This window comes from Phoca vitulina, unplaced genomic scaffold, assembly GCF_004348235.1.
Source record: "Phoca vitulina isolate PV1807 unplaced genomic scaffold, GSC_HSeal_1.0 scaffold21, whole genome shotgun sequence".
In the NCBI taxonomy this organism is placed as follows: Eukaryota; Metazoa; Chordata; class Mammalia; order Carnivora; family Phocidae; genus Phoca; species Phoca vitulina.
In genome coordinates, this window is record NW_022589724.1 from 1,151,455 (window position 1) to 1,173,058 (window position 21,604).

Consider the following 21,604-nt stretch of genomic DNA (forward strand, 5'->3'; position numbering starts at 1 on the left):
TCTGACTCTTGATTTTTGGCTCAGGTCATGATCTTAGGGTTGTGAGATCAAACACTGCATTGGTCTCCACACTCAGCTGGGGTGTCTGCTTGACATTCTCTCCCTCTGCCACTCCCCGCCTCCCCACTCTCACTCTCTCTCTAAAATAAATAAATAAATCTAAAAAAAAATCCTAAATGGATATGCACCAAACAACAGAGTTACAAAATATGTGAAGTGAATTGATAGAACTGAAAGACAAATTCACAAATAGAATTGGAGACTTCAATATCCCTCTCTCAATAATTGGTAGAACACCTACACAGAAAATCAGAAGGATATAGAACAACTCAACAATACCAAAATAGGATCTAATTAACACTTGTAGAACTCCACCCAGCATCAGTAGAATACACATGCTTTTCAAATGCCTATGGAACATGTACCAGAATAGTCCATATCCTGCGCCGTAAAAAAAAACCCTCAACAAATGTAAGAGAATTGAAATCATATAGAGTAAGCTCTCCAAAGTTCTCTGAGAAAGATATCAGGTAGATCTCTAAACACTTGGAAACTACACAGCACACTTCTAAAAACTCAAGGGTAAAAGAGGGGTATCTGGCTGGCTCAGTCGGTAGAGCATGCAACTCTTGATTTTGGGGTCATGAGTTCAAGCTCCATGCTGGGTATAGAGATTACAAAAAACGAAAAAACAAAAAAATCTCAATGGGTAAAAGAAAAAGTCTCGGCGAATTTTTTTTTTTAAACATGAAAGTGGAGGCACCTGTGTGGCTCAGTCAGTTAAGCGTCTGCCTCCAGTTCGGGTCATGATCTCAGGGTCCTAGGACAGAGCCCCACATTGGGCTCCCCGCTCAGCCAGGAGTCTGTTTCTCCCTCTGCCCCTCCACCTGCTCGTTCTCTCTCTCTCTCTCAAATAAATAAATAAAATCTTTTAAAAAGAAGAAAATGAAATATAATATATAAAAAGTTATGGGACACAGCAAAAGCAGTGCTGAGAGCGAAATTTATACACTAAATGCATACACTGGAAAAGAGGAGAAATCTCAAATCAATAACCTAAGGTCCTACTTCAAGAAGATAGAAAGAGAAGAACAAAATAAACCCCAGTGAATAGAAGGAAGGAAATAATAAAGAGCAGAAATTGGAAACAAAAACAATAGAGAAAAATCAAGGAAACAAAGAGCTGGTTCTTTGAAAAGATGACTAAAATTGACAAACCTCTAGCAAGATTGATTAAGGGAAAAAGAGAGAATAGACAAATCACCAACATCAGGAATGAAACAAAGGATATCTCTACAGACACCACAGACATCAAAAAGATAATAAGGGAATTCTATAAACAACACAAAACACATAAATTTGACAACTTAGATAAAATGGACCAATTCCTCAAAAGACAAAAATTACTACAACTCACCCAATATGAAGTAGATCATTTGAATAGCCTTATAAAGATAAAGAAGACTGAATTTGTGATTTTTTAAAACTTCCAAAAAAGAGATTTCTGGGCCCAGATAATTTCACTGGAAAATTCCACCAAATTTTTAAAGAATTAATACAATTATATACTCTCTTCCCTGAAGAGAAGAAAAAGAAATATGTCCCAATTCATTTTATGAAGTTAGTATTACCCTGATATCAAAATCAGATAAAGGTTGTATCAAATATACATGTATATTTATACATACATATAAACTATATACATACCTATATAAACTATAGACCATCAGTCCTCATAAATATAGACAGAAAAGTCTTTAATAAAATATTAGCAAATAGAATTCAGCAATATGAAAAGAATTACAAGTATGGCCAATCAGATTTTATTTCAGAGATGCAAAGCTAGTTCAATATTTAAAAATTAATCATTGCAGTCCACCATATTGACAGGCTAAAGAAGAAAAAATCGTAATTATATCAATCAATGCAGAAAAAGCATTTGATAAAATTAACACCCACTTATGATAAAAACTCTCAGAAAAATCGGAAGAAAGACGAACTTCCTCAACTTAAAATAAAGAATGTTTACCAAAAACCTATAGCTAACATTATACTTAATGGTGAAAGACTATTTTTCTTGGAATCAAGATCACGGCAAAGATGCCCAGTCTCATTGCTCTTGTTCAACATAGTACTGGAAGTTCTAGCCAATGCAAAAAGGCAAGAAAATGAAATAAGAGGCATGCAGATTGGAAAAGAAAAAATAAAACTGTTCCTATTTTCAGATGACATGATTATCTACTTTGAAAAACCCAAAGACTCTACAAAAAGAAAAGAAAAAAGAGGGGAAGGGAAGGGAAGGGAAGGGAAGGGAAGGGAAGGGTAGGAAGGAAGGAAGGAAGGAAGGAAGGAAGGAAGGAAGGAAGGGAAGGGAAGGGAAGGGAAGGGAAGGGAAGGGAAGGGAAGGGAAGGGTAGGAAGGAAGGAAGGAAGGAAGGAAGGAAGGAAGGAAGGAAGGGAAGGGAAGGGAAGGGAAGGGAAGGGAAGGGAAGGGAAGGGAAGGGAAGGGAAGGGAAGGGAAGGGAAGGGAAGGGAAGGGAAGGGAAGGGAAGGTGGGTGCCCGGGTGGCTCAGTGGGTTTAGCGTCTGCCTTTGGCTCGGGTTGTGATCCCAGGGTCCTGGGATCAAGGCCCGCGTCGGGCTCTCTGCTCGGCGAGGAGCCTTCTTCTCTCTCTCCCTCTGTCTGCCGCTCTGCCTACTTGTGCTCTCTCTCTCTCTGTCAAATAAATAAATAAAATCTCAAAAAAAAAAAAAAAGGAAAAGAAGGAAGGAAGGGAGGGAGGGAAGGAGGAAGGAAGGAAGAGAAAGAAAGGAAGGAAGAAAGAAAAGCTCTTAGAACTAGTAAGTGAGCCCAGCAGGGTCACAGGATACAATGTAAACATACCCCCCCCATAGATTTCTATGTACCAACAATGAAAATGTGGACATTAAAATTAAAAATACAATCACTCAAAAATTTATATGTAAATCTAACAAAACATGTACAGAACTTGTATGCTGAAAACTCCAAAATCCTGATGAAAGAAATCAAAGAAAATCTAAAGAAATGGAGAGACATGCCATATTCATGGTTGGAAAACTCAACATACGAAGCTATCAATTCTCCCCAAATTGATTTACAGATTTAATGTAATTCCTATCAAAATCCCAACCAGAGCTTTTATTGATATAGACAAGATTCTTCTAAAATGTATGTAAAGGTAATGGAATTAGAATAGTGAAAATAATTTTGAAAAAAAGAATAAAGTATATCTTGTTCAGTTTGGGCAACTATAACAAAATACTGTAGACTGGATGGCTTATGAATAATAAGAATTTATTTCTGACAGTTCTGGAAGCTGGAAGTCTGAGATCAGGGCACCAGCATGGTTGGGTTCTAGTGAGAGCCCTCTTCCAGACTGCATTTTGCCAACTTATCATTGTATCCCCATGTGGTGTATAGATGATGAGAGGGCTCTTCGGGGTCTTTTTATAAGAGCACTAATCTCATTCATGAGGGCTTCACCCTCATGGCCTAATCACCTTCCAAAGCTCCCACCTCCTAATACCCTCACATTGGGGGATAGGACTTCAACAAAGGAATTTTGAGAGGACATAAACATTTAGTCCATTGCAAAGTGAGAGGAATCATTTACCCAATTTCAAGACTTATATACTATAGTATATACTTATATACTATAGTAATCAAGAGTGTGTGGTACTAATAGAGGGAAAGACACATATCAATGAAAAAAATAGAGAACCCCAAAATATACCGACACAAATATCACCAAGTTATTTTTGACAAAGGTGCAAAAGCAATTCAATAGAGGAAAGATGGCCTTTTCAACAAATGGTGTTGTAGCAATTGGACACCCACAAAACAAAACAAAACAACAAAAACACCTCAATCTAATTCTCATACTTTATATAAAAATTAACTTAAAAGGGATAATAGACTTAAACAGAAAATGTGAAACTCTAAAACTTTTAGAAAAAAGATGGGAGAAAATCTTTGGGATGTAGGACTAGGCAGACAAAAAGTTTCTTAAACTTGGCAGCAAAAGGGGGCGCCTGGGTGGCTCAGTCGGTTAAGCGGCTGCCTTCGGCTCAGGTCATGATCCCAGGGTCCTGGGATTGAGCCCTGCATTGGGCTCCCTGCTCGGCAGAGAGCCTGCTTCTCCCTCACCCTCTGCCTGCCACTCTGCCTACTTGTGCTGTCTCTCTGTCAAATAAATAAATAAATAATATCTTTTAAAAAAAAAAAAAACAAACTTGGCAACAAAAGTACAATCCATAAAAGAAAAAATTGCTAAATAGGACTTTATTAAAATGAAAAACATTTGTCTGTGAAAGACTGTTAAAAGGAAGAAAAGATAAACTACAAACTGGAAGAAAATATTTTCAAACCACAATTTGACTAAAGACTTAGATCTAGAATATACAGACAACTCTCAAAACTCAACAATAAGAAAAAAAAATCCAACTAGAAAATGAGTAAAAGAAATATTGCACCAAAGATGATATACAGATGGCAAATAAGCACATGAAAAGATGTTCAACATCATTAGCCATTAGGGAAATGCAAATTAAAACCACAATGACGTATCACTGCATACTTATCACAATGACTAAAATAAAACAAATAGTGACAACACAAATCCTGGCCAGGAGTCAGAGAAATTGGATCACTAACAGTGATGCTAGTCTGGAAAACAATTTGGCAGTTTATTATAAAGCTAAACATGAAACAACCATACACTCAGCAATTGCACTCTTGGGCATTTATCCCACAGAAATAAAGACTTACGTTTACACTAAAACCTGTACAGGAATGTTTATAGCAGTTTATTCATAATAGAAAAAAAAACTATAAAAAAACCCAGATGTCTTTCAATGGGTAAATAGTTAAACTCTAGTACATCCATACCATGGAATATTACTTAGCAATAAAAAGGAATGAATTATCAATACACACAATAACTTGGATGAGCCTCTATAGAATTATGCTGAGTGAAAGAAAAGCCAATCCCAATAAGTTACATGCTGTATAATTCCATTTATAGTATCATTTTTTTTTAAAGATTTTATTTATTTGACAGTGAGAGATACAGTGAGAGAGGGAACACAAGCAGGGGGAGTGGGAGAGGGAGAAGCAGGCTTCCCGCTGAGCAGGGAGCCCGATGCGGGGCTCGATCCCAGGACCCCGGGATCATGACCTGAGCTGAAGGCAGACGCCTAACGACTGAGCCATCCAGGCACCCCAATATAGTATCATTTTTGAAATGAAAAAATTACAGTAGTAGAGAACAGTTTAGTGATGCCGTGCTGTTCAAGGATCTCTCTGTATTATTTTTGACAAGTGTATATGAGTCCATAATTATCTAAAGGTATTAAGGTTTAATATAAAAATATGTCAGGTTAATAAAATAAACCTGACAATATCAGTGATAATATCCCCAGACAAAATATATTTCATGGCAAAAAAGAAAAAAACCCTCACAAGAAATAAGGTGGGTCACCTTGTAATAATAACACTTTCAAATCACCAGGAAGATAGTAATTCTAAACTTGTATGCATCTAACAACATAACTTTAAAATACAGAGCAAAAGTTGGCAGAACTAAAAGAGATTTTAACAAATACACCATCACAGAGAGCACATCTCTCTCAGTAATAAAAGATAAAGCAAACAAAAACTATCAATAAGGATAAGGAATACTTGAACAACTCAGTTAGTAAGCCTGTCATTCATGGAATATGGCAACCAGCAAAAGAAGAAAACACATTCCTGGGAAGCCTGGGGGTCTCTGTTGGTTAAGCATCTGCCTTTGGCTCAGGTCATGATCCCAGGGTCCTGGGATCGAGTCCTGTATGGGACTCCTTGCTCAGTGAGAAGCATGCTTCTCCCTCTGCCTGCTCTGCCTGCCACTCCCCCTGCTTGTGTTCTCTGTCTGACAAATGAATTAAAAAAAAATCTTTAAGAAAAAAAAGAAGAAAACACATTCCTTGTTTGCACACTTGGAACATTTACAAATACTGACCAGGTGCTAACCTACAGAAGAAGACGCAAAGGATTGGTGTCAGACCATCAACTCTGACCATAATGTATTTAAGTTAAGAATCAATAACAAAAAAATAATTACAGAACACTACATGTTTGAAAAATTTAAAACAATTTTAAACAACGCAAAGAAAAAAATCTTACAGAAATTGAGAAATATTTAAGATCAAACCATGACTAAAATATCGCATATCAAAACCTGAGGGATGGAGCTGAAGTGGCAATTTGAGGGAATATTAGAGCCTTAATATCTACCTTAAAAAAGAAAGTATTCAAAGGCACCTGGCTGCTTCAGTAGGTTAAGCGTCTGCCTTCAGCTCAGGTCATGATCCTGAGGTCCTGGGATTGAGCCTACGTTGGGCTCCCTGCTCAGCAGGAGAGTCTGCTTCTCCCTTTCCCTTTACCCCTACCCCTGCTTGTGCTCTCTCTTGCGCATGCGCTCACTCTCTCTCTCAAATAAATAAATAAGTAAAATCTTATTTAAAAAAAGAAAGTATTCAAAATTAATTAGCTAAGCATTCTAATATTAGAAATTAACAATTTTAACAATAATAAATCCCAAAAAGTAGAAGATAAATAGATAAGAGAAAGAATACAATATAAAAATACAATAGAGAGATCAACAAAAGTAAACTCCGTATTTTTGAAAAGCTTAATGAACTAGACAAACTTCTGATGAGATTAATAAAAAGAGAAAGAGATTGAGAGAAAGAAGGAGAGAAGACTCAAATAAATACAATTAGTTAAGGAAAAAACATAAACACAGATGCAGCACATCTTGCAAATGTACGTCAGAAGATGTGTACAAGAATATTCATAGCAATACATTCATAGTACTAAATAACTGGGAAAAAACCCCACAAATATCCATCAAATCAGAGTGCATAAATAATGGTGTATTCATACAATGCAATACTGCTTGGAAGTGAAAATGAATGAACTATACCTAGAAACATCAAAATGGATGAATCTTTTTTTTTAAGACTTTTAAAAAAAATTTTATTTACTTATTTGACAGACAGAGAGACATCAAGACAGGGAACACAAGCAAGGGGAGTGTGAGAGGGAGAAGCAGGTTTCCCGAGGAGCAGGGAGCCCGAAGCGGGGCTCGATCCCAGGACACCGGGATCATGACCTGAGCCAAAGGCAGACGCTTAATGGCTGAGCCACCCAGGCGCCCCCAAAATGGATGAATCTTAAAAACAAAATGTTGAGCATGATAAAGAAAAGGCACAGATGAATACATGCCTTACGATTCCATTCACAAATATGCTAAATGGATAAAACAAAACAATACAGTTCTTGTTTACAGATTCACACATATAGGAGTGATATTAGAAATTTGCTGACTATTCAGAACAGGCACCAACCAGAGTGGACACCCAGCCAACCCAAACAGACACCAGCTGTAAACAGTGGGAAATGCTGTATCTGAGCAACAGGCTGAATGTCAGTCCTCCGTACCATCATGGTACAATTACAAAGAAATACATGAGAGTGATTAGCACAAAATTCTTGTTAGTAGTTATCTTGGTCTGAGAGGAACTAGGAAGCAATAGGGGAGAGGAACCACAGGGGGTCTACGATAATTGTTCTGATCTCTTATGTCGGGTGGTTGGTTCAAGGATGCTCCTTTTATGATGATGATGATGATGATGATGATGATGCTCCTTTTATGATGATGATGATGATGATGATGGTGGTGGTGGTGGTGGAGGAGGAGAAGAATATTGTACCAACTTTCTCTTTTATATGTTTGATATATTTCACCAAAACCTTTCTTTTTTTAAGAACACTGGATTTAGGTTCAAAAATCTTGGGTTCCACGTTCTATGTAAATTTCTTACTAACTAAAGCTCAAAAAGTGTGACCTAACCACCTATGGTAATGGACTCAAAACTGGCCTCCTGAGTCTAGAGCTCACTCTTTTACACCTGTTTCCACTGCAGAGCTTCCTTTAAGTTCCATTCTCATGAACGTGAATGGTTTGTCAAATGTAAAAGTTGTTGAACCCAGGGCTGCCATGGTGTGTGACTCCAGGGTCACCATGCACACAACTGTCTATGGAATTGGTCTTCCAGCCAATGGAAGTGGCACTCCTTGGGTTTCTGTAACCTGGTGCTACTAGCTCACTGGAGGAGAACTTCTTAAAAGAGAAATTTGCCACTGGTTCAGGACAAAAAAGATTGTCTATGGCAACAAAATCATTAGACAGGAGTTTAAAAGGTTAAAACTTCTAAATCCAAACCAACCTCCAACATCTAGTCCATTTCTTTATAATAACTGTTGTCATGGCCCAAATTTTACCCTTTACAAAGCATCTTCGCACCCATTATCCCAGGCCCACCCAATCAGTGCTTCCACTGACCTAATTCACAACTGGAATTGGGGCTCATCTCTTTCAGCTTTGGCAAGTTGCTCAGTGACATTCCCTGGGGTGCCTCTCTCTCGTATGGCCCTTGGGATAGTCCAATCTGTAGCCCACTCACATCCAACATCCCCCAAGGCCCTTACAGAATCTCCCCAGTAGAAATGGATCTTTGCTACCCCATAAAAGCACTACATTGGGTGTTTGTCTCCATACATTTGAAGCATCTAGCAGATTCATCTCTTTACCCCTCTGTTCTTTAGGATTCCACTAACCAGTTTTTCAACCTCAGCACTATTGAGATTTGAGTCCAGATAATATTTTGTTTTAGGGGACTGTCTTATGCACTGTAGGACATTTGGCAGTATCTCTGGCCTCTACCCACTAGATACCAATACCTCCTCCCTTCTTCCCTACCCCCATCCCACTGTGACAGCCAAAAGTATCTCCAGACATTACCAAATGTCCACAAAGGGTTAAAATCATCCCTTATGGAGAACCACTGCTCTAGGCTATGAGCACCTTGAGGACAGAGCAGTGACTTATTCACTCTGTATCCCGACTGTCTAACATTGTCCTGGCACAGAGGAGCTTACCAGTACAGAAAAATCACCTACTATGTGCCAGATATAGTCTGATATAGGTCCGTGTTGACCCTCCAGTCATTCAAGGCCACCTTCTTGTTTTTTTGCCATATCTTCATGCAAACAATACTAATATTTGCTTGATATTTTCCTTTACATTGACTCATTTTATCCCAAATCAGTCACTCAACATGGTACCTACATACGGTAAGTAGGTACAGCACCTGATACAGAGAGGGTGCTTAGTAAATATTTGTGGACTCTAAGTGAATTTCCTTTTCCAGCTCTCAGTATCGGCTTCATGGAAAAAAACTGATTCCTTGATTACCTACCTAGTCAGGGACCTCTCACTTCTGTAACGAATAAACCCCCAGAATTTTGAAATTTTGACACACAGGATTTTATTTTCCACTTGTAAACAGTCCATCTAGGGTGTTCCCGATCGCCAGGTGACTCTCCATGTGGCAAATGAGCACCCTCTTCTTCACAGCGAGGCCCTGAAGTGACACACATCACTTACACTCACCTTCCACTAGTGAGAACCACTCCCAAGACCCCAGCTCAGTGCAAAGGGGCCTGGAAAACAGAGTCATTAGCTGGCCAGCTTCATCCCAGTGATGCCTCAAAACTGTGGAACTAGGTGCGCCATCTTGGTGGACAGCTAGCTGGCCTTGCCTCAGCTCATGTAAGGTATTGTCAGCTCACATCTCAGACACTTCTTTCTCCCCCAGAATGTCCCCTCCAAAGCATCCTATCATCCAGGCCAGCTAACTATGCTAACTAATGTAACCAAGAAGAACAGAAAAGGGAAATGCTTATCTACAATGGGTTCCTGAATCAACATGCCCTCCCATCTTTTCCACCTTTTGCCATTAGATAAACGGTAAAAACAAGTGAGGAGAAAAAAATCTACTCAGGATTACCCACCAAGTCAGGGGCAGTACAGGACTCTGAGCTGTCTGTCTACACTAGGATGGCAGCAATGAGGCCCATCTACCCACCTTCCATGGAAGCAGCCCGGGAATTAGTGCGGATGCCTACGCCCTGCTCTGGAGTTCCTGACACCTCTTCTTGGATCTAGGCCCTTTCAAAAGGAGCATTTCAAATAGGAGCCATCAACACGTACAGAGGGTGGGTCTTAATCCACAGAGGATCATTAGCTTCACCCAAGTGATGGGACATCCATCAGCACCTCCCATTCTTCCACCAATTATCTATCTGCTAATTATCTGGGATTAAGAATTGACACGGAGCGACATGGTCATTAACCACATATTTGCACGGCTTATTCATGTTAGTGGGGCTGCTCGGTCTAACCGAGTCTAATTGGACACGCCCACAATGCTGCACAACATATTTACATCTACTTGGCTGTCAGCAGCGAATAAAGGATGGTGGGATGTGTTTACTTGCAAAGGGACTTGGATCTTGGCAAAAGCTTTTTTGCAGGCATGCTGGGCGTCTTGGCTTTCTGGCAGTACGGACTGTGGCTTAACTCAGAGCACACAATTATTTGTCAAACATTTGTTAGCTCAAGCACTGTAGCAGACACAGCACTGGCCCTAGGAGGTTTCACAAAGGTGAATGAGACACTGTTCCTACCACCTTCAAGGTTTATCTCCAGTCAAGGAAACACGCAAGCAGAGGGAACTAAGAGCTTTGAGAGAAGGAAAGCAGAATGCCATGGGAATGCAACACCAGGAAAGATCTGGTTGGTCTGAGAAATCAGGGGAGGCCTCACAGAGGAGACGGCATTTTCAGCAAAAAGCCAGATAGAGAAAGGAATTCTAGGCGGAAGGAACTGCAAAAGCATGGGCACAGAGATGTATGAGGAGATCAAGGAGTGACCTAGTGTGGATGACACACATGTCACAGGGGGAAGGAGGTGCCTGGTAGACTGGGTCATGCCACTGAGAACACTGAATGTTCTGCCAGGGTTTGGAAATGTTTCCTCTGGGTACGAGGAACATGGAAGCAATTTTGTTTTGGTGTGTATGTGTGGGTGGGTGTGTTTTAGTAAACTTTTTTTGAAATATAGCATACATACAGAAAATCATAAACATTTTCACAAACTGACCACAACTATGTAAGTATCATCCAGATAAAGAAACAAATCATTACTAAAACTCCCAAAATCCCTGTTGGCCCCCTTTTAGGAACTACCCAATCACAGGACAAACCACTATCCTGACTAACATCATACATTAGTTTTCCCTATTTTCTTGCATTTGGCTTCTTTCACGCAACATAATGTTTTCAAGACTCGTCATGTGGTTCTACATAAATGTATTTTGTTCTTTATCATTGCTAATATGCCATTGTGTGAATGTATCATAATTATTAACAAGCATTGGGTAGTTCCCAGGTAGGGGCTGTAAATCTTGCTGCACATGTCTTTTGGTGCTTGTCTGGATGTATACATTTGTTGGGTACCTACCTAGCAGTAGAGCTATAGGGTCATAGGGTATGCACATATCTATGTGAATAGACACAGTTAGTTTTGCAAAGTTGTTCTGTCCATTTACACTCCCACAGGCAATGCATGAGAGTTCTGGGAATTCTAGATCCTTGCCAACACTTGATATTGTCAGTCTTTTTTACGTTTTACGGCTTGTTTGTTTGGAGGGGAGTGCCACGATCCCACCCAGGCTGAAGGCTAGTCACTCTGGCGGCAGCACAGAGTGGGGTGGTTAGAAAAGAGGGAGCTGGCATGAAATGACCCGTCATGACGTCAGACAGTAAGGCCCAGGAGAGGGGTAATGAAATCAGTGGCGATAGAACTAGAATAAAACAGGCTGATAAAAAGAGGCACTGAAGGGGTGAATACACAGAACATGAATGCAAGGTAGAAGTGGACTTAAGAGGGAGATGGAGGGGCAGTTGCAGTAGTGCTCTCCAAGTTCCTGTCTCCCTCCCCGTGCCACCCGGGATGGCCTCCCAGAACTGCGACCCAGCTGCCACCAGCGTTGCCGCCGCCCGCAAAGGAGCCAAGCCCAGCGGGGGCGCCACCCGGGGCCCCATGGGCAAGAGGCTACAGCAGGAGCTGATGACCCTCATGATGTCTGGTGACAAAGGCATCTCTGCCTTCCCTGAATCCAACAACCTTTTCAAATGGGTTGGGACCATCCATAGGGCAGCAGGCACAGTGTATGAAGACCTGAGGTATAAGCTCTCCCTGGAGTTCCCCAGTGGCTACCTTACAACGCGCCCACGGTGAAGTTCCTCACACCCTGCTACCACCCCAACGTGGACACCCAGGGGAACATCTGCCTGGACATCCTGAAGGACAAGTGGTCTGCCCTGTATGATGTCAGGACCATCCTACTGTCCATCCAGAGCCTGCTAGGAGAACCAAACATTGATAGTCCTTTGAACACGCATGCTGCCGAGCTCTGGAAAAACCCCACAGCCTTTAAGAAGTATCTTCAAGAAACCTACTCAAAGCAGGTCTCCAGCCAAGATCCCTAACTGTCCAGCCTCTCTCTTTGTGTTGTCTTTTTATTTTCTCCTTAGATAGTCTTTCTCTTCATTTCTGTCTAGGACTCTGTATCTTAAGCTGTGGTGTCATTTCTGTTTTGTTTCTGTTTTTTAAATTAAGTCTCTGGTTGAGCCCTTGTGATGAATATATTAAATAAATACATTGGGGTTTTTTTGTTTTTTTTTTTTTTTTTAAAGAGGGAGATGGAGGAAGGTTTCTGTGTGGGGTGGCTGGCTGGGTGAAGAGTGCCAGGTTTAAAGGCAGGAGAAAACAGCCTACTTTGGGACACGTTGTGTTTGCAATGTAGGATGACAAGATGGAGATGTTCAGTAAACTGTTGCTTAGATGGGTCTGTTGCTACGGGATGAGGTCAAGGCTGGAGACACAGCGTTAGGATTTGTCATCACAGAGGTAGAGGTTGAAGCCAGGGGTGTGGTTGAGATCTCCCAGGGGGGTTGTGCGGGATGAAGAGAGGAAGGCTGAATACCAGTCGCCTACCTTCGGGGAACGAGCAGAGGAAGACGAACGAGAGACAACATTGCTTCCCTGTGAAATGCTGGCAGGGGCTGTGAAGCGTGAGTCAGGCCCTTTGAGCCCCAAGCAGCAGCCTGGGGTCGGTCTCACCAGCCACAATTTTCTCCTGAATGAACTTGCATCACTAACCTCAAAACTGCATTGTGAAATCCGCATCAGATTGCGTACCACTGGCAGCATCCTGGGGACAATGGGACTCGTAGCATCTTGGGCCTGGGAGTCCCGTCCACCTCCACCACATCTCTGCCAATCAGTTAGTTATCCAGCACCCCAGGCAGGGAACTCATAACTTCCCACGGCAGCCATTCCACCATTGAGCAAGTGAGAATATCAGAAAACCTTTTCTTACAAATGCGGTCTCACCAGGTTCAAGTTAAAGGAAAACAATAAAGCTATACTCCAGTGGCAATGACCCTGGGTAGAGTAAGATTCAAAAGGACTCTGTATTCTGGAAAATCTGTTTCTATTAATGTATCCACCGGCATCTTCCTGCTGGGGTTAGGGTCATGGCGTTTGACTCCCCGCAGGAAGCTACAGTGATTTCACTACCATTTGCACACTGGATGGGAATGTGCTCATCCGCTTCAGGCATTCTTCTGGCTTCATCAAGCAGTGAGTACTGCCCTGGAATTTGGCCAGTCTCTCAGGACTCAAGCAGTGCATGCCACAGCACAGATCCACCGGGCTGGACACGCGGGAAGAATGTGCGGCTGCTAGCTGAGAGCGAGCCCACTGCAACAAGGTGGGCACAATGCCATTCTGTTCAACAGTTTTTTCTAAATATTTATCTGCACCCGGCCCTGTGTGGGTCTCTGGAGAAGACAAAGGAAGAGAGATATGGTTAAGAAATGGCTCTCGTCCTTGGGGAAACTGGTGGGAGAAACAGACATGCAAGAGGGAAAGGTGGATGAACTTTTTTTTGCTTTTGCTTTATTTTTATAAGTTGCCAAACACCCACCTAAGCAGCCTCTGTATGATCTGAAATATGGAGATTTATATTCTGGAAAAGACATCAAGGAAAACTGCCCTTGAACCTCAATGGAAAGGGTCTGTTAAAACACCTGACATAGCATAAAACTCCAATATATGCTTGCCAACTAAAAAAACACACATCACTTTCTCCTGACTACAAGACATCCATTCCACTAGGAGACCTCAGACTGAGGATTCTTAGGAATTTTCCAGAATGTACTGACTTTGGAAGTAGATAGCTTCTGTCCAAGATGACAGAATAAGACTAACTTTCTGATTCTACAAAATCCTTTTCCTTTCCCTTTGCCTATTATTATACATTGACACCTCTCTTTTCTCTGTATGATTTCCATTATCTTCATCCTGTTACTTTTGACCCCCTATGATCATAAGGACTGCCTGGCCTACAGGCATGGAGTCCCACTGAGCATAGCATATGAACAGGGGGATTAACTTCACAGTAAAGGAGGAATGAGAATGAGCCCATGGCCATGGGATGCACTGCTTGATATCACATACTGCACCCGGAGGAGGAAGCCTCATAGAATGCTGAAACCCTTCTAAAGGCAAAAGGTACCATCTCTAAGGCAACACCCTGAAAGGAAGAGTGTCGTCCTTCAGGACATAGTGTATTCATTGAATCAGAGACCACTCTGTGGTGGTGTGCCCCCAGTAAGAAGCATAGATGCCCTGGGAACCAAGGGGTGGAAGCAGCAGTGGCCCCACTAACCATCAGTCCCAATGACCTACTGTAAGACTCTGTGCATCCCATCCCCACACCTTTGGGGCCTGCCGGGTCACACTTCCTCAATCTCATACGAATCTGGTCAGTTTATTTTAAGTCTTCAGTTGGGACTTTTTTTTCCCCCAGGTGGACTTGACTGGAACTTACTGTTTATTGTTGTTTTGTGGGGGTTTTTTTGTGTGTGTGAGTAAAGCAATAGAAGTTTATTTATTAAGTTAAGATACAGAAAAAGCTCTCAAGAGTGAGACAGGGTTGCGACAGGGTTGCCAACGAGGGCCTTTAGGGTTGGTCTTTTATAGAAAGCTAACCAGGGAACTTAAATCCTTTTAACATCTCTATTGATAACACCTTCAATGGCTTACTTCCTTTTTAGGGTATGGTTAGTCTTTGTTGGTCACAGGTGATTATCATAAAGACACCCAGCCCACACGACCCACCCCGGGCACCTAAAAAACTTACTGTTTTATGAGGGGCACCTGGCGGTCTCAGTCAAAGGAGTGTGTGGCTCTTGATCTCAGGCTTGTGAGTTTGAGCCCCACACTGGGTGTAGAGGTTACTTAAAAATAAAATCTTAAGGACAGCTGGGTGGCTCATTCGGTTAAGCGTCTGCCTTTCGCTCAGGTCAGGATGCCAGGGTCCTAGGATAGAGTCCTACATCGGGCTCCCTGCTCAGTAGGGAGCCTGCTTCTCCCTCTGCCTGCCACTCCCCCTGCTTGTGCTCTCTTTCTCTCTGAATCTGACAAATAAAATCTTTTTTAAAAATAAAATAAAATCTTTAAAAAAGTAAAATAGGGGTGCCTGGGTGGCTCAGGTCAGTTGATTTTGGCTCAGGTCATGATCTCAGGGTCCTGGGATCGAGCCCTACTTCAGGCTCCTTGCTCAGTGGAGAGTCTGCTTGTCCCTCCGCTCCTCTTTCTGCTCATGCTCTCTCTCAAATAAAATCTTTAAAAATCATAAAATAAAATACCACTTCACAAAAGAAAATTAGCTGATTTGCTCATATTCTTGATTGTGGTGATGGTTTCACTGGTATATATGTATGTGTCATAACTCATCAAGTCGTACATTTTAAATAATTTACCTCAAAAGATCTGTAAAAAGAAAAAAAATGGAATAGTGATGTGAAATACATGACCTCAAAAATATTAAGATTTTAATAGGGATTTTGGTAAAAATATAGAAAGTAGGTAAGAAAAATCAAGAAAACTTCATAGCAGTAAGTATAGGCATGATTCAAAATTAACCAAATATATTTTCATAATAACTCTAACTACTCTCTTTAAAAGTTGGAATATCTTAAAGGCCTCTCCCAGTCCTCAAGTCGGGATGGGCTTGGGTGTGCAGGCTGGGGCAGGGCCTTGGGAGAGGGGATTGCTCTGTAAAATCAGGGAGAAGAATGACCATGCTGGGCAAAGGGAGGGTACCTGGCAGAGAAGGGAAAGGGACAGCAGGGTGGGATGCTGTGTGGGTGGAGGAGGGAGAGTTGAGAGCCCTTAGGGGCACAGCAACACAAAAGGGACTTTGGGAGGAAAAGAATTAATCAGAGAGGATTTTGAAGTTGTTTGCCATGGTGTGTGCCCTGGGCCTCTTTCCCTCGGGTCACTCATGCACTGTCTTTAGCAAAGGCTGCATTGCTCACTAGGTCTTTTATATGAAAGTGGATTCTTCTGGGGATACTGAAGGGGGTGGGATGAGGTGTATGCTTGTGTTGATGCAAGACAAAAATAGATTATGCAGAGAAGCTGGAGTTGAAGATTCCAGTATGAATCCCTGGAAATGAGCAAAAATCTCCAGGACAACCCTAGGCCTTCAAAGGCTGTGGAACTGGTGGGGTCCAAGCTGAGCTCTCCAAAGGACTGTTAATATCTAGGTTCTGGGTGGGAAGAATAGGGAATAGCATGAGGAGCTATACATCTGACATGATGATAAAGATGGAGCTGGAAAAGAGGACGGCACACGGGGAGATGGGATTAGAAAGGGCTGGAGGGTTAAGGGGTCTGCTGGGCTGAGAGGCTAGGAGTTCACCTTAAACTCTTTGTCCCCCCCCAAACCACTATCCTAGAGAAACTGGCAGCCAGCCCCCAGCATGGATTGAGTCTTTTTTTCTCCTATCCCTCTTCCCACATTTCTAAATCAATTATGTTTGCCCAGAGAGACAAGTGAGATAGAAACTCTCAGGAAAGAAGAGAGAATCACCCTCGTGTGCAGGGCAGGGCTAGAGTAGAGACGAGAGCTTCTATCCAATACCCACAGACCACCTGTCTGGGTGCTGTACAGGGGTTCTGGGGAAAACCCAGTCATGCAATTTAGGGGCCATGGATTGAATTATTCTGAGAATTCAGAAAACCGGGAGAACAGAGTCCTCAACATTTGTTCACCAGTCACCCTCCCATCTAGGTGTGTTGGCCCGGCCTTTCCTATGTGTTAGGGATAATCTGAGAGTTTCTAATCAGGTGCTAGAGTCCTAGTGCTGTCCTCATGGAGGAGAATCCTACCTTCTGGAGCAAATGCCATTTGAGATTTTGTGCCCTTCCTCAGGAGAGGTCTGCTAATTGAAGAAAATCAACTGAGGACCCTACACAGAAAACCCTTCTCTGAGGTTTTCTAAAAAAAAAGAAAAGAATAGAAAATACTTTTATCCACTTTACAAATGAATAAAAGGGAAGGAATGTAGAGCTCCATTAATGCATTATAGAAAAATTATCCATGAATAATGATCTATCCATGAATAATGCCTAGTGAGGAAAGAGTAAGAATTGAGTCCAAGCCCCTCATTCGTTTCTTTTCTTTCAGCGTCAATGCAGAGGGAAGAAGAGGAACAAAGAGGGAGCATTTGCCTGTCAGTCCAGAGCTCTCAAGAGTTAAACTTATCACAGGGGAAGAGAGGAAAAAATAAAACGAGATCAGAGAGGGAGACAAACCATAAGAGACTCTTAATCATAGGAAACAAACTGAGGGTTACTGGAGGGGAGGGAGGTGGGGGGATGGGGTAACTGGGTGATGGACATTAAGGAGGACATGTGATGTAATGAGCACTGGGTATTATATAAGACTGATAAATCACTGACCTCTACCTCTGAAACCACTAATATAAGTTGACTGAATTTAAATAAAAATAAATAATTAAAAAAAGAGTTAAGCTTAGTCTCTCCTTTCCATGAGACCCAGGTCTACAGTCTCTGAGGATGTCAGCTGCTAGAGCCCACCCCTCTCTGAAAACAAAGCTCTCAGCAAGGAGACTCAGGAAGGAGTCAGAACCTAGAATGTTTTTGGGTTCCCTGCTAGGCCCGTCCACAGGAATGAAAAATGATGGAGCTGGCCAGTGGGTGTTGCCCACTAGGTGGCGGTGTGAGGTGCAGTGGTAGACTATCTGGAGACCCGCCTTTTGGGTCCTGATTTGGGACAAATTGTTTAACTTTCCTAAGGCTCATATTCCTTGTTGAGATTGGCCTGCGTCCCTCACAACATGGTTATGAGGATCTGATGGGATAAAGTAAAAAGCGCTATTCCATACTTGAGCGTGTCAGTTGTTGTCACTGACTGATCTTGTACACGAATGCTTGGGGATCTCAGAGTCCGTAGTGTCCCAAAGGACCATTTTACTCAGCCTCCTAGAAGATCCCTTTGCTGTTCCCTTCACCACATGTGACTGAGTCTCCTGGTGTCCCAGGTTGGAGAGCTTGTCAGAAAGGAGCTCATGTGACATGGGACCTGCCAGCTCTTTGGAAAAGCAGGTATTTATAAGTCTCTTCTTGTTTCCTGTACTTCTATTCCTAGCACGGCCTATGTGATTCCAGGGCTCCACTGCAGCCGAACTTGACATGCGAGGGCAAACTTATAGGGAGGGAATGTGAAAGGAATTTCTGCATGAGAAATGAAAGAAGTGTCATGAAGTCAGTGATGTAGGGCAATGTGACTCCTGCCAGGCCTGCTGGGTCCCCCATCCCCACTCTGCTCCTGGCTGTAGCTTGTACCTCTTATCTTGTGCGGCCACCTGGGCTAACTTCTTAATGAGGGCAGCAAGATCCCTGCTGGGAGAGTCGTGACAGAGTGACTGTAGAAGCTCATCTTCTGATGTTTAGGGAGGCTGGGGAAGATGCTGCCCCCTCTGTGTCCCCTTTGTCTTCCACATCTCTGCCTGAGCCCTCCCCTCTCTCAGAGGCCTGTCTCTGGGGGACTCTGCAAGCAGGTGCATTGAGGTGGTAGCCTCTCCCTCAGTCCTGATATCTAAGAGCTCTTGAATACACAAGTCAGAAAAGGAGTGAATTTCCAGATTATGGAGGAGAAAGAATAGGAGGAGGGGTACTTCCCAAACAACTGAAGCACATCAGTGAAATCTTCTGGAACTACTTTAGTCTCTTGCTGACACATGGGACACTGAAGGCTCCCAACCCTTGTGGAGTAACATAGATAAATGCACAGTCCTCAGTTCCCAAACCCCAAACACTGGAGGAGGGGCGGGAGGCTCTTTGCAGCAGAAATGGAACCAGCTCTCCCAGGGTCTCCCTTCTCTGTACAGAGTCCTTGGGGGCTACTGTCCTGGTCTCTGGACAGGGTTGATCCCACTAGTGTCTTCCTTTGTCTTATTTAGTGGATTCCCTAATGGGTCCAGTTCATATCCAGGCTAAAGAATCCCCACTGGCCTCAGCCCTTACCCCAGGCGCCCCCTTCAGTTTCTCTCCCACTATCTCAGCCCCAGTTAGGGCCCGTGGAGTGTCCTTCCCTAGACCCCAGGATGAAGTACAGACTCTCACCCAAGGGAAATTCAATCCCTGGATTGGCACTTATTGTAGAAGCAGCTGGAACATTTGTGATGTTTGCCTTCTTTTGTTCCAAAGATCTCAGGAAATCTTTAATTCTCTGGCTCCCAACAGTCCTCAGTATAACAGTACAGGAGACTCTCTGTCTCAAGTATCAGGCTCCATCCTTGATGGAGAATTTCCTAGCAAGGAGATCTGGGGGCAGCTGGAGCACCACCTTCAAAGCTTCATCCAGCACTGAGCCCATCTGGCACAGATACAGCCTCACAGCAAACCAGCAGGGACTTCTTGGCCAAAGGGCAAACGTGGATCTTCACAATCCTCTGTCACAAGTGCCAAAGCAGCAGGGAAGGATCTAGACCAGATGACACAGAGGCATCCAGGAAGTTTCCACGTGAGGGGCCTGGCAAAGTGCCAGCTAGGGAATGACCTACAAAGAGTATGGAGCATAGCCCAAGGAAGTGCCCTCCCCCCAATAATCTAGTATTTAGAAAGCTACCCCATGAGGAGCCTAGGGTCTGATTCTAAGGAGAGAAAGTGACTTGGTATGCCACTCAGGGAATGACTCACCAAAGGGTTCAAGGGAGAACCTAGACTAGATACAACTGGAAAACACCCTAAAGATTCACTTGGACAAAAGGTTGGGTACATAACTCCAGCAGGAGCCCTTGTAGGTGTGTGTAGTTCATGGCTTGTTGCCAACTGCCCCCTCCTCGAAGTCCTATAGTTAATAAGAAACTGGAAATTTGGCACCTTCATGAATCAGGAACACTGTCTGAATACCTCTTGGAAGATTTCCTTCCTTGATCCAGGCATTAGATAAGTACTAGAAGTCCAGGTTATATGGTTTGGGGTACAGCCGAGGTAGAACTTACCTCTCAAGGTCCTTGAATCCATAAAATTGTTACATTGATAGAGACCCAATCATGATTTCTTCCCAGTCCGCTTTTCTCTCCCAGCCACCCATGTTTCAGGGATGGCTAAGCCAAGGTTGCTTATTAGCTCTTTGAAAGAAACCATTCATTGCACAGGTCTGGAGACAAGCTGATCACAAAAAATGCAGTTCTTACCCTGGATAGTCCTTTCCCTGGCCTTCCAGTGTGAGCAAGGAAACCAGAGGGCCCTGAGATGTTGGTCATGGTTCACACAGGACCCTCAGTCCAAGGAGAAGAGGAGACAAACTTTTGCCCATCATCATGGACAAATCGTGGCACAATGTGACTATATGAAGGACAAGAGAGGCAGTCCAGAGTCACTCCCAGTCAAATGATGGCAGGACATGACCCAAGGGATAAGAGTGGAGTTGTGTACCCACAGACTCCAGCCATGGAGAAGCAGTGCCCCAGAGGCAGAGAACAGAATGAATGTCTGGAGGGGAGCCCCATAGAGGGGAGCATCTCCTTGGAGTTTCCACTTCAGGAAAAGGATATTGGGAGATTAATTTAGAGATTCCCTCAAGGGTCATATAATCCAGGGAGACAGTGAAGTCCAAGAAGACTCCAGCTGCTATATCATAATTGGAAGATGTTCTGAGAGTCAGTGAGCTGAGAGATGCTCAGAAATTGAATGTCTGAGTGGCCAAGGGGCTCCAGTGGCCAAGTATTGCCCCCACCCCAAGTGTTGGTTGCCCAAGATCTGGAACAGCCAAGCCTTAAAGAGCAGTTTGCTGATGGACTGAGGTTCATATTGGAGGTAGAGATGCAGAGCCAGCATCAGGGTTGTCCCACTGAAGTACCCCCTGCCTTAGATAGCCTGCCTACTTAATTCCCTTGAATCTATAAATCAATTTGAGGAGAGTTGATATGTTAATGATACTATGTCCTCTGATTCACAAACATTGTAGATATCTCCATTTTTTCAATTTCCCTCAGCAATGTCCTATAATTTTGTGTACAGACATCATACATATTTTGATAAATTTTATCCCTATTTCATAAGTTTATGTAAATGGCATTTTTATTTAAACTTCCAGTTGTTCATTACTAATATATAGAGATAAATTTTATTGTTTTTTGACCTTATATTCCATTTCTTTGTTAAACTCACTTATTAGTTCTAGTGGCTTTTGTCAATTTTGAATTTTCTTCATAGATCTGTTATCTGTAAATAGGAAAATTCTATT

The 21,604-nt window shown here is 42.7% G+C and overlaps 1 protein-coding gene and 1 pseudogene across 2 annotated transcripts in view; one reads left to right on the forward strand and one right to left on the reverse strand.

The window, feature by feature from the left end:
* Positions 1–2,681: 2,681 nt before the first annotated feature.
* Positions 2,682–21,604, reverse strand: part of TRMO (tRNA methyltransferase O) — a 41,856-nt gene continuing 22,933 nt past the window's right edge. Inside the window, exons 6-7 of one of the 2 annotated variants that reach the window (XR_004301131.1) lie at positions 13,135–13,817; positions 2,682–2,714 (exon numbers count right to left, since the gene is read on the reverse strand). Coding sequence is in view for 1 of the 2 variants with exons in the window: in XM_032418550.1 (XP_032274441.1) it covers positions 13,790–13,817 (28 nt within the window). In the remaining variant the exon portion in view is untranslated. Of the gene's footprint in view, positions 2,715–12,659; positions 13,818–21,604 lie in introns of those variants that run through there. The other variant, XM_032418550.1, reaches the window with a different exon arrangement.
* Positions 7,234–12,592, forward strand: LOC116641106 (annotated as a pseudogene).